Source organism: Colobus angolensis, unplaced genomic scaffold (genome assembly GCF_000951035.1).
Source record: "Colobus angolensis palliatus isolate OR3802 unplaced genomic scaffold, Cang.pa_1.0 Scaffold54, whole genome shotgun sequence".
Classification (NCBI taxonomy): Eukaryota; Metazoa; Chordata; class Mammalia; order Primates; family Cercopithecidae; genus Colobus; species Colobus angolensis.
In genome coordinates this window covers 576,858-588,847 of record NW_012118932.1, presented here as the reverse complement: position 1 = coordinate 588,847, position 11,990 = coordinate 576,858, and the positions used below count along the sequence as shown (strand labels likewise).

Genomic DNA, 11,990 nt, shown 5'->3' with positions numbered 1-11,990 from the left:
CTGTCCCAGAGCCCTGAGGCGGAGCAGGCTGAGGACTCTGTCTGTCCCAGAGCCCTGAGGCGGAGCAGGAGGGACATCAGTAGGTGCTGATGTGTGATGAGAACAGTTGGCAGTTGTAAAGGTGAATTGGAGTTTGAGCAGAGTGAGGCCTTCCCTAAAGCCGGCTACACAGGAGTCACTCCATGCCCCGTTCTGTTTGTTCTTACATAGAGTGTATGTCCTTGATCGCCTCTCCTTCACAAGCATCAAATTGAGTCTGTTCTCATCATTCTGAATACCGGGGCGGGGGGGAGGTCCACATCCAGAGATCTGTAGGGAGAACGCTAACGCTCAGATGGTTTGCTGATTCCCGCTACCGGCGCTCTTTCTCACGGTCTCACACGCACATGCATACACGCACGCGCACATACACATGCACACACACGTGCACACATACATATGCATGCACACGCACGCACATGCACACAGACACACATGCATGCACGCACAAGCACGCACACACGCAGATACATGCACACACGTGCGCATGGACACGTAGATGCACGCACGCACATGCGTGCACACGCATACATGCATGCACACTTGCACACATGCACAAGCATGCACACACACATGCACACATGCAGACGCACGTACGCACACATGCACACATGCACGCACACACACGCACATGCACAGACGCACACACGCGCACAGGTTTGCTCTGATTTGAGCTCAACCCTTCGTATTTTTCCTAAAAGTGGGGGTTGTGGCATCTAAAAGTCATGATCTTCATAGGATGTTAGAAACGTATTAGGGCATTCAAGTTAAAATAGCTTAATAGGTAGTCAGGTGCTGAGTTAGACATTGACTTATGCTACTTTTGCCCTGGATAGTTGGTGTCTGATGCCAGTAGCATAAGAAAATTTTATGGAGGGAAAAAAACCTCAACATTGAGAAAATTCTGTTTATTACCTTGATTTTTTCCTGAGAACTGGGAGAAGCCCACCACTTCAAGTTTGTGGTTAAACACCTTCACCCAGTTTGAGAGCCAGTGCCGGGAAGTGGAGTGCAGAGACCGTCTGGGCAGTCGAAGCTCCGGTTAGTTGGGGTTGATTTGATTTCATTGGTATCATTGTGCTGAGCGGTGTCCAGTGGCAGACTCACCGCGAGGGGACCACAGGCAGCAGCCTCTCTCAGGGGTTTGAGCTGCCTTCACAGCGCTGGGTTCCCCACCCTCCCTGCAGGCCAGCGGCGGCTGTGGGAGGCTGTGAAGAGGAGGAAGGCCTTGTGCAAACGCAAGTCGTGGATGAGTAAGGTGGGTGAGGAGGTGGGAGGGTGGCAGCCTCGAATGCCCCCTACCGCTTCCAGTCCTGGGAACCGTCCCCAACTCCCCAGCAGGTCGAATCTCGCCATTTCACCGGCACTTTGTACAGAACCCCTGCGTCCAGGGTCTTATCGGGCAGGGCACTTGTAGAGCTGCCGGGCTAAGTGTCTGTCTCCGCCAGATATGGACACGCAAGCAGCCTGTGTGTGGTGAGGCCTTCACAGCCCCTCTCAGCGCCTGGAGCAGGAGCTCATTGACAAGTGTGCCTTAACTTAGCCCTGCTGTGTCTGAGCGTCGGGGCCAGTGTCCAGCGTGGGGCGGTGGACCGGTCATCTGTCCCTGCTGACAGCTTCCTTCCCCACAGCCTGTCCCCACCTCTCCCCACACCTTGTCCTAATTTGGGTCTGTGGTGTAGTGAGTCCCTGGTCTGACTCAGTGGAACTCTGCCCATTGTCTGGAAGACAATGAGAGAGGAAGTGAGCCAGCCGCGGCCTTTCCTCCCCACTTCTGGCCTCAGGGCTGGGGTTGGGGGTGGGCAGGGCCGAATAGCTGGAGTGGGATTGGGCAGCAGAGATTTTCCTGGCTGCAATCCGGCAAAGGGGCTGTCTCTAGGGATCCTATGGCTTTTTCTGGGAACACTGTCCTGGTCCTTTGCCCGGGTTTTAGGGAAGGATGAGTAGTGTCAGGCTGGTGGAGGCCGGAGAAGAGAGCAGCGTGGTTTGCCGAGATTTAGGGGTGCTGAGATTTAGGGGTGCTGAGATTTAGGGGTGCCGAGATTTAGGGGTGTCGAGATTTAGGGGTACCGAGGTTTAGGGGTACCGAGGTTTAGGGGTACCGATATTTAGGGGTACCGAGATTTAGGGGTCTTGGATCTGCCACTGGCTCTTGATAGGTCCCTGGGCAGTCAGGGGCCTCCCGATGGTCGTCTTTTGTCTTCAGAGAAATGATGCCAGGCCCGCTGCCCAGCTCATCTCCCAGGGCTGTGGGAGGCCCTAGAGATAATGACTGTGAAGGGTCTTGTAACCTGAACGTTGCTTGCAAACATAAGGAATTCTAGTTACTGTGAGGAAGCACAGAGGCCAGAAGAGGCCCTCAGATTTGAGGCACCCTAGCCCGAACGGATAAGGCTCCACCAGCTTTGGGGACGTGAGACCCAAACTGGCAAGAATCTGCAGCCTGGAGCCTAGGCTGTGGGTGCCTCGGTGGAGGGTGCCAAGTCAGACTGTTGTGGCCAGCTTTGACCCTCATGGCCTCCTTTCTTCTGTCCCTTGACCTTTGGCCCCCTCCCTGTCCACTCCTCCACTCTTCCTTCTGTCTCAGCCCTCAGCTCTAGTCGCCCCTCCAGAAACCCAGCTGTCTTCCCAGGCCCTTCCCCAGTAAGGACTAGCTTCATCTGAACCACACACACACGCACGGTTCAACCTCAGGCTAAAATTATCCTCTCCCCTGGGCAGGATGAAGGGCAGCCGACTCCCTAGTGAGGGTGGAGACAGACAGCACCAAATGGTCAGGCCAGAGAAGGGGCCAGGGCTAAAAATGGACAAGGAGGTGTTTGTGGAGGCCCCTGCGGCTCCTGCACCATCTACATGAATTAGGGCTGGAGTCTGCTGGGCGGCGGGTGCAGGAAGGGAGGGTGGGGCAGGACTGGAAGGAGACTCAGACCTTGGGTGGGCAGTGCTGGGAGGGCTTTGGACTCTCCCTGTCTGCACAGCTGGGTGTGGGGCCACTGCAGCCACAGGCTGATGCCTGTTGGTCTTTTTCTGGCACCCACCTTGAGGCCAGCGTCAGGCTTTGTGTTCTGTATTTGGGGTGTGCCTGGACGGAGTGCAGGCCTCCAGCCCGGCGGCCCCACTGGCAGTTTGGCAAAGCCAGGACTTATCTGGAAGCTGAGCCAGGGATCACCAGGTGGACCCAGCAGGGTGGGACTGAGTGACTGACCCTGGGGTGTTGGATTCCATCTGGCCCCCGGCTGCCCTCAAACAGGTGTTCAGTGGAAAGCGACTGGAGGCTGAGTTCCCCCCTCATCACTCTCAGAGTACCTTCCGGAAGACCTCGCCCGCCCCTGGGGGCCCAGCAGGGGAGGGGCCCCTGCAGAGCCTCACCTGCCTCATTGGGGAGAAGGACTTGCGCCTCCTGGAGAAGCTGGGCGATGGCTCCTTTGGCGTGGTGCGCAGGGGCGAGTGGGACGCGCCCTCAGGGAAGACGGTGAGCTCTGTGTCCTGCCAGCGCAGCAGAGGCAGTGACTCTTCTGCCCCCAACTGGGATGTGAATGGGACTGGGGACGCGTCACAACAGGATTTTTGGGTTTTTATTTTTTTGAGACGGAGTCTCGCTCTGTTGCCCAGGCTGGAGTGTAATGGGCATGATCTCGGCTCCCTGCAACTTCTGCCTTTCAGGTTCAAGCAATCCTCCTGCCTCAGCCTCCTGAGTAGCTGGGATTACAGGTGTGCGCCACCACGCCCAGCTAGTTTTTTGTCTTTTTAGTAGAGATAGGGTTTCACCATGTTGGCCAGGATGGTCTTGAACTTCTGACCTCAGGTGATCTGCCCACCTTAGCCTCCCGAAGTGCTAGGATTACAGGTGTGAGCCACCACGCCCAGCCCATGCTCAGGTTTAACTAAGCACATTTATTATTTCAACTATAAAAATAATTTACTTATTATAAAAGTTTGGAAACTATTTGAAAAACAAGAAAAAAAATCGCCTGTAATCCCAGCACTAAGAGGAAGCAGAGTTGGCATTTCTGCCTCTTCCTCCCACTTTAGGTATTTTGTCGGATTTACTTAAGATACAAATTTTGGATACAGCTTTTAAAATCTTGTTCTTTCTTCCTGGCATTGCATTTAACATTTTCCCCTCAGGGATAACATGTGTGCACCACAGCATACAGTTCTGGTGTGACTGTTTCCTATGCAGAAGCCATGTTCTTACTGCCCAGGTCACGTCCGGTGCATTCCCGGCACCTCAGAGGGCTCCTCATGCCCTGTCCACTCAGTGCACCTGCGCCTTTCTCCCGGGGAGGCCGCTGTCACTCGGTGCGCCCTTCTCCCGGGAAAGCCGCTGTTACTCAGTACACCCTTCTCCCGAAGAAGCCGCTATCACTCAGCCCTTCTCCCAGGGAAGCCGCTGTGCCAACTTCTAGCTCCACATATTTGTTTTTGGCATTACATTTAAAGCATTTTCCTTCTACAGCAAAAGAACTTTTAATACTCCATTTTATGACCACGCTGAGCAACATGGAGAAATCCTGTCTCTACTAAAAATACAAAATTAGCCCGGCATGGTGGTGCCTGCCTGTAATCCCAGCTACTCAGGAGGCTGAGGCAGGAGAATCACTTGAATTCGGGAGGTGGAGGTTGCAGGGAGCTGAGATCATGTCACTGCACTGCAGCCTGCATCTCAAAAAAAAAAAAAAAGTCCATTTTATAACATTTGAATATTCTCTCATCATACTGGTTATCTCTTACTTTTTGGTTGGTATTTAAGCCCAGCATTCCCCCAGGAAGGGGAGGCACTGCCGACGATGGCTCCTGAGGGCCAGCCCTCTGCCCTTCTTCAGCCAGGCCTCATGTAGAGCCGTAAGCCCAGGCACTGGTGACGTGCTTTCCCACCCAGCTGAGCAGCTCCGAGGCAGGGATTGTTGAGCTGAGTTGGAGGGTGGAGCAGGTTGGCTCCGTGTGTCTGGGACCTGGCAGGTCCTGAGTCCTTGCACATCCTGCTCTGGACAGGTGAGTGTGGCTGTGAAGTGCCTGAAGCCCGACGTCCTGAGCCAGCCGGAAGCCATGGACGACTTTATCCGGGAGGTCAACGCCATGCACTCGCTCGACCACCGAAACCTCATCCGCCTCTACGGGGTGGTGCTCACGCCGCCCATGAAGATGGTGAGTGCTGTAGGCAGGAGGGGTGGGCAGGGAGAGGGCTCTGGTCCCAGATGTGTGGTGCAGTTACTCTCTCTGACCTAAGGTCAGAGGTGCCCTGGATCCTACTGTGGTCCCCCCACCTGACGGAGTAAAGGGGCTCACAAGGGCCCAGCCTGCTGCGGGCTGTGTCTGCTGCGGTCCGGTCCGGGTCTGCCTCTGGATTTTGCTGGTGCTCAGTGTCAGCACCATGGGAGGGGCTGGCCATTGAGTTTAATTTGGGGAATTTATGTTTTATTTATTTATTTATTTTGAGACAGAGTCTCGCTTTGTCGCCCAGGCTGGAGTGCACTGGCATGATCTTGGCTCACTGCAACCTCCACCTCCTGGGTTCAAGCGATTTTCCTGCCTTAGCCTCCCAAGTAGCTGGGAGTACAGCTGTGCGCTACCACCCCTGGCTAATTTTTGTATTTTTAGTAGAGATAGGCGTTTCACCATGTTGGCCAGGCTGGTCTCAAACTCCTGACCTCAAATGATCCACCTGCCTCAGCCTCCCAAAGTGCTGGGATTACAGGCATGAGCCACCAGGCCTGGCCAAGTTTTGGAATTTCTAGCCATTGCCTCTTTGAGCTCCTTCTCTCTGGGTATCAGTTTCCTACATTGCCTCGAGGGAGAGGCCTGAGAAACTGCAGGACTCCTAGAAGTTCCCAGATAGCAGGCCAGGAAGGAGTGTGCAGCCTGGTTCTGGAAAGCCTTCAGGAAGGGGGTTGGGGGCCCAGCGTGGGCTGCTGAGAAGGGGCAGGGTCCTCCAGCTCATTCCTCCTGCCTCCTCCATGGCCTCAGGTGACAGAGCTGGCACCTCTGGGATCGTTGTTGGACCGGCTACGTAAGCACCAGGGCCACTTCCTCCTGGGGACTCTGAGTCGCTACGCTGTGCAGGTGGCTGAGGGCATGGGCTACCTGGAGTCCAAGCGCTTTATTCACCGTGACCTGGCTGCCCGCAATCTGCTGTTGGCTACCCGCGACCTGGTCAAGATCGGGGACTTTGGGCTGATGCGAGCACTACCTCAGAATGACGACCATTACGTCATGCAGGAACATCGCAAGGTGCCCTTCGCCTGGTGAGGGGCAGGTGCTGCCAGCTGACAGGGTCCCTGCAGACCCCGGCCTCAAAGTTCCGGGGCTTTCTTGACCCACCACAGCCCCTGGTTTTGCTTGGGCCTGTCCTTGTCTGTTCTAAGCCTGGGGTGCCCTCTTTTGCACCCATTCACTCACCATCCATGTAGGAATCCTTGAGGGCCTGCATGCCAGGATCTGGGTGCTGGAAAGCACAGGGATAGATGCTGTGTCCTCACCAAGGGGCATTGCTGGATGGGGTGTTACAGGGATAGATGCCGTGGCCTCACCCAAGGGGCATTGCTCGGTGGGGTGTTCAAAGGCTTCCTGAAATGTCAGGGGAAGTTTGCCAGGGAAAGACTCGTTGGTAAGCGTGCTCTAGGTAGAGCTAGTGGTAGACAGGCCCAGGCCACGGCAGGCCCTGTAGATGGGCCAGGGCTGCTCACCTGTGCACTGGGGGTGGTACTTGGCCTTGCCCTGGCCCCTCTGTGGGTTTATCCTCTGCTGAGACCATTGTGGTCGTCTGGTGCCAGAAGCACCCAAAGAACTGTGATCTGCCTGCTTTGAGGTGGGAAGGGTTATTCCAGTTCTGCTTGCCCGAGCGGTGACTGTGGGCAACCCTTATGATCCAGAACGCATGGTCATCTTAAGGAGCAGCTGGCTTTCCCCCTAGGGAGAGCATAGGTCTTAGATTATGCCTGTCGTCCTGCAGTAATTTATAGCAGCCTCTTTTGTATTCAGGCATCCTGGTTTGCATGGTAATGTATTAATACAGTTGGCTTTAAACAACACGATGAAGGGGCGGGTTATTGTTCTCTTTTCACCGATGAGGATAATGAGCCTTAGAGACCTCGAGAGACTTTCCCGGCCCCATCCCCTTTGAGGGGCAGGGCTCGCTCTGGGTCCCTGTCTAGGCGCTACCCTCCTCTCTGCACCTCAGCCCACGCCGGGATGTCCGTTTCTAACCTCACCACAGTGGCACTTCCCCCTCACCCGGGGGGTGCCCAGAACGAATGTATTTGGGTGAAGCTAGTATGACTGTTTCTACCCATTTTGGTTCCTCCCCAGGCCCTATCTGAATTTCCCACCCACTCCTTCCTGCCGAAGGACCCAAATCCCAGGATCCCGCCCCAAATCTGGGAATTGTCATCCTCCCACCACAGTCAGAAAACAGCCTGTGATCTTCTCTCCCTGCTCCGTCCTAGAGCCTCTGACCTCCTTCATTTCCCTGCTTCTCTGGCTGGGAAACTTCCCCTCCTCTTCCCACGCCAGGCTGCAGTGAGTAAGACACCTGGGCTTAGGTGATTTTCCCCAAGTCTGTGCACCGTGTCGTCAAGGAGTCTTGCCCACTTCACACGGCGCCCCCAAGACCCACTGCTGAACGTGGCACAGGGGGTCACAACAAGTGTTTGCCGAATGAGCGTTTTAAGTCCCCGGGGCGGACGCAAGTAGGGTGTTTGAGAGGGCTTCTCTTTGACCCCTGCCTCTGCCAGGTGTGCCCCCGAGAGCCTGAAGACACGCACCTTCTCCCATGCCAGCGACACCTGGATGTTCGGGGTGACACTGTGGGAAATGTTCACCTATGGCCAGGAGCCCTGGATCGGCCTCAATGGCAGTCAGGTGAGGGCTGGGAGGTGGCCCCGTAGGGCCGGTGGGCTGAGTTCCATTCCCAGCTTGCAGCCCGGCCCTGCCAGAACTGCCTCTCACCCCGGACTCCCTGCTCCCACGCCCCGTATCTGTATGGCCTCAGGGAGAGCCCAGCAAAGAGACGGGGAGGGGAAAGCTGGGGCCCGCCCTCCTTTTCTAGCCCTTGCCACATCCACTCATTCCGAGGCCCCAGACTGGGAAGAAGGGTCTAGGGCTCTGGAGAGGGCCCCTCCCGGGCAGGCAGATCCCTTCTTTGGAGGCCAGGCCCGGCAGCAGCTGCTGCAGCTGTGGATAGGCCGGAGGGAAGGCGGGAAGTGAAGGGCTGGGTGCTCTGTTTGTCCTCCATCTCTGCACCTCCTCACCTTCAGATCCTGCATAAGATCGACAAGGAGGGGGAGCGGCTGCCCCGGCCCGAGGACTGTCCCCAGGACATCTACAACGTCATGGTCCAGTGCTGGGCTCACAAGCCAGAGGACAGACCCACATTTGTGGCCCTGCGGGACTTCCTGCTGGAGGTGAGGGACAGGTCAGCCCAGGAGAGCTGGGGTGTCCAAGCTGAGGGGCTACCCAGGCGTCAGTCCCAGAGCTGGCAATGGCCTTTCCCTTCCCCCAGGCCCAGCCCACGGACATGCGGGCCCTTCAGGACTTTGAGGAACCAGACAAACTGCACATCCAGATGAATGACGTCATCACCGTCATCGAGGGAAGGTAGGGAGTGCGGGGCTGGGCCCGCCCTGGGGTCGCTTGAAGGGCACAGGTCAGAGGGGCCTGTGGACAGATCTCTTTGGCCTCCAAGATTCCCTTGGCCACACACAGGCTGGTGGTTGGGCCTGAGCCCTGCAGTGTGAGGGGAGGACAGGCCTGCCTCCATCTCCCTAGTGCCTTTCCCTGCCCAGCTTCTCTCCACCACCCTTTCCCACTGGGCTCCAGCCCTGGCTCTGTGGCTGGGCCAGGCTGCCTTTACGGAGGGGTAGGGAGTGGCCTGGCCTGGCCTGGGTCGCAGCAGCGCTCTGGACTCCCGTGCTTCCTCGATTCTGCTCCTCTCCTCCCTGCTTCTCTCCCTGCTTCTTCCTGGCACAGGGACTCAACCTTCTACCTGGGTGCCTTTCAGTAGCTGAAGCAGCCCAGCCTGCCCTCTTGCCAGCTTTCCATCCTTCCTGCTGAGCCCACTGCGTGCTCCCAGGCCGGCCTCCAGCCTCTGGTCCTCTCTTCCCATCTCCCCTTGGGGAGACCCTCTCTATACCTAACCCTCCTCCCACAGCCTCTCCAGAGCCCCTGTCTTCCCCCTGAGCCCCCGCAGTTCCAGCGCCTGCCCTGAGGCCCCACCCAGTGCTGACCCTGCCTTCTGCTAGCTGATCCCCAGGATGTCTGAGGAACTGGTGGGGGCAGGGCAGGCTTGAGGTGCCTTTGAGGCAGCGGGGAGTATTGAGGACCAGGAAGCAGAGTGAAGTGGAGGAAATTCCCTGTACTCTCAGCTCCTGTGACTCAGGCCAGGCAAGGAGGGGGTGGGGCTGCTTCCCAGGAAGCCTCTTCCATCTACACTGCAGGTTTTAGGGGTCTGCAGCCTTCCGTGCAATCCTGTGCCTCTTGGGGGTGTAGGGAGGAGACCTGGGGGGGCTGCATGGAGTGTGACCTGCACCACTGTGGCCCCGACATCCCGAGCCTTCCCAGGCCCGGCTCCCTCACCTTTGGGCCCAGGGTCCGGAACACGAATGACATACTGAGACTGCAGGGCCTGTGGTTGAGGGTGTTATGCTGGGGAAGAAAGCAGAAGGTTCTAGAAAGAGAGGCTTGGAGACAGGAGGCACACAGTCTGCAGGTTTGGAGCGGAGGGGTCAGGGATGGGATTGCAAGTGTGGCGCTCTGGGGAGATTAAGGGTGGGGGTCCCCTGGAGGTACCTTGTAGGGCCTCCAGCCCAAAGTTCAGCCCCACGTCCATGCCCACCTCCACAAGCTGGAGAGCCGTTGGCCTGGCCCCTCTTGTGCTGCCGCTGGAGCCCCAGATCTTTACCGCCCGCTTCCCTTGCTCTCAGCAGGAGCCTGTGTGCCTGCCAGTGTCCCCAGGGGTGACTCGGAGCGGCCTGTGTTTGGGGCGTGTGTCTCTGGAGCTGGTGCTTTAGGTCACCGACGGGGCAAGGCGGGCAGCGGGAGGGGCTGGGAGCGGCTGCTCCCGGGAGGATTGTGGGTGCGCCCTGCCCTGCCCTTCCGTCGAAGGCTCCTGTTAGCCCCAGCCGCTGGTTCCCTGTGGCTGCTGCTGGGGGCTCCTTCCCCGGGGCCACCAGCCCTGGCTTGGACCACAGCACCTGCCCTCCGTGCCTGAAGCTGCTCAGGAGGTGGGAGGTGAGGGCAGAAGGCCACGACAGCCGGTGAGGCTTGGGAGCGGGCCTGGGTGTCAGTGGTGGCAGAGCTTGACTCTGCCCCCTTGTTTTCTCAGTCCCTGAATATCTCCATGTTTGTGTGGCTGCCTCCGTCTCCATGTCTCCGGACAGATGGCTCTGTCTGTGTCTTTGGGCCTGGCTGTGCACATGTGGGTCTCTGTGTTTGGGCCTCCCTCCTAGCCTGGCCTTCTCTTCGCAGTGACTTCCCGCTTGCTTTGTCCAGCATTTGTTTCCTGGTGTGGAGTCTGGGAGGCCACCTGCCCCAGCTCTGAGTCTAGGCTCAGTCCTTCTCCGGGTACTAGGCTGTGGGCAGAGGGAAGACACCGAGGTGTTTCGTGCTCTGTCTAGATCTGGAGACACAGTTGATGACCGGTCTTTCCTGGGGGCTCATTTGGAGGAAGGGATGGCTGGCAGCACTTCTGTTCCGCACACAGAGCGGGTGTTGGAATCCATTGCGGGTCCTTGGCCTGGTCTGGCCCTGGAGCCTCGGCTTCCTGTTGGGGGTGAGAGCCAGGCATCCTGGTTATCCCTCCAGGCCTGGGCGCCTGGGACCCCCAGAGAGAAGAGCGGGCGGGCGTTTGAACAGAATGTCCGGCATTGGTTGAGCCATTTCTGGACTACCTCTGGCCAGGACGGGAACACGGTGCTGAGATTCCCAGAGCTGGGGTAGCCTTAGGCAGTTCTCAGCGCCCAGCCTCTGTTTTCCATCTCGTCTACCCCAGAGACGCTGACCGGAGGCCCAGGGGCAGCAGGAGGTAGAAGGTTCATGCCGGAGGTGTTGGGCCCTTTTCCTGCTTCCCCAGAAAGTCCTCATCAGCCCCTGCTTCAGTCACTGCCCGGTGGCAGCCCTGGCCCTCCCATGGCCACAGGGACTCTGGCTTGTTGGTGGCGGGAGAGAGAGGACGCGGACAGGGTGGGCCTGGAGGGAAGGGCTGGCCTCGGTCCCCTCTGGGCTGCTGGTACCTCAGCCACACTGAACCTCACACGGGTGCGTGTGGGCTGTGAGAAGCGACACTGGTCCTCTTGGGGGAGAAGCTGCCTCGGAATGTGCTTGGGGGCCATCCTGAGGGGTGTTTCTTGCACACATTCTCTGCCCTCTTACTCTCCTTCCCCCAGGAGCAAGCATGTTTTCTGGAGTGGTGTCAGGACTCCCGGCAGTCATGGGGGCTCTTGCCTCGGCCGCGCCTGCACTAAGGGAGGCGGGCTTGGTGTCTCCTTTGCCTCGCAGAAGTGGGTCCCAGAGGACGCTTCTGTGCCAGGAGCTGGGCAGTGCTGGTGGAAGGGAAAGGCCAGAGGGAGTGACCTGCCTTGGGCACGTCATGCTGCTCTGAGCGAGGTCTCCGCCTCAGCTGCGTTCTCACTGGTTAATGAGCGCCCCTGACGAGGTGGAGAGCAGAGTCCAGCGTCTGGCCCCGGGCAGCCATCAGGGAGCCCGTGGGTGTAGCAGGAGAGCCGCAGCCCGGTTGGTGCCGGGGTTCCTCCCCTGCGGGCCGCCTCGGGAGGCTGTGTGCGCGCGCTGGGGAGCCGCGGCTCTGCTCCTTCGAGTAGCCCTATTTTTCGGATGGGACTTGTCCCTTCTCGGGGTGTTGTCCTCTCTCCTTCCTTCCCACCCTGCAGGCAGGGTGGGAATCACAGGGTGGCTGTGCGTGGTGGGGCCGGGTCAGTGGCCCTGTGTGTGGGAGGCTG

At 58.2% G+C, this 11,990-nt stretch overlaps 1 protein-coding gene across 2 annotated transcripts in view; it reads left to right on the top strand.

Annotated features, from left to right (window-relative positions):
* TNK2 (tyrosine kinase, non-receptor, 2) overlaps positions 1 to 11,990 on the top strand; it is a 49,811-nt gene that overhangs the window by 27,575 nt on the left and 10,246 nt on the right. For both annotated transcript variants that reach the window (XM_011961163.1, XM_011961164.1), the window contains exons 3-9: positions 1,227 to 1,297; positions 3,290 to 3,511; positions 5,035 to 5,187; positions 6,007 to 6,284; positions 7,773 to 7,899; positions 8,295 to 8,441; positions 8,540 to 8,634. In XM_011961163.1, the coding sequence (XP_011816553.1) occupies positions 1,227 to 1,297; positions 3,290 to 3,511; positions 5,035 to 5,187; positions 6,007 to 6,284; positions 7,773 to 7,899; positions 8,295 to 8,441; positions 8,540 to 8,634 (1,093 nt within the window). The remainder of the gene's footprint in view (positions 1 to 1,226; positions 1,298 to 3,289; positions 3,512 to 5,034; positions 5,188 to 6,006; positions 6,285 to 7,772; positions 7,900 to 8,294; positions 8,442 to 8,539; positions 8,635 to 11,990) is intronic.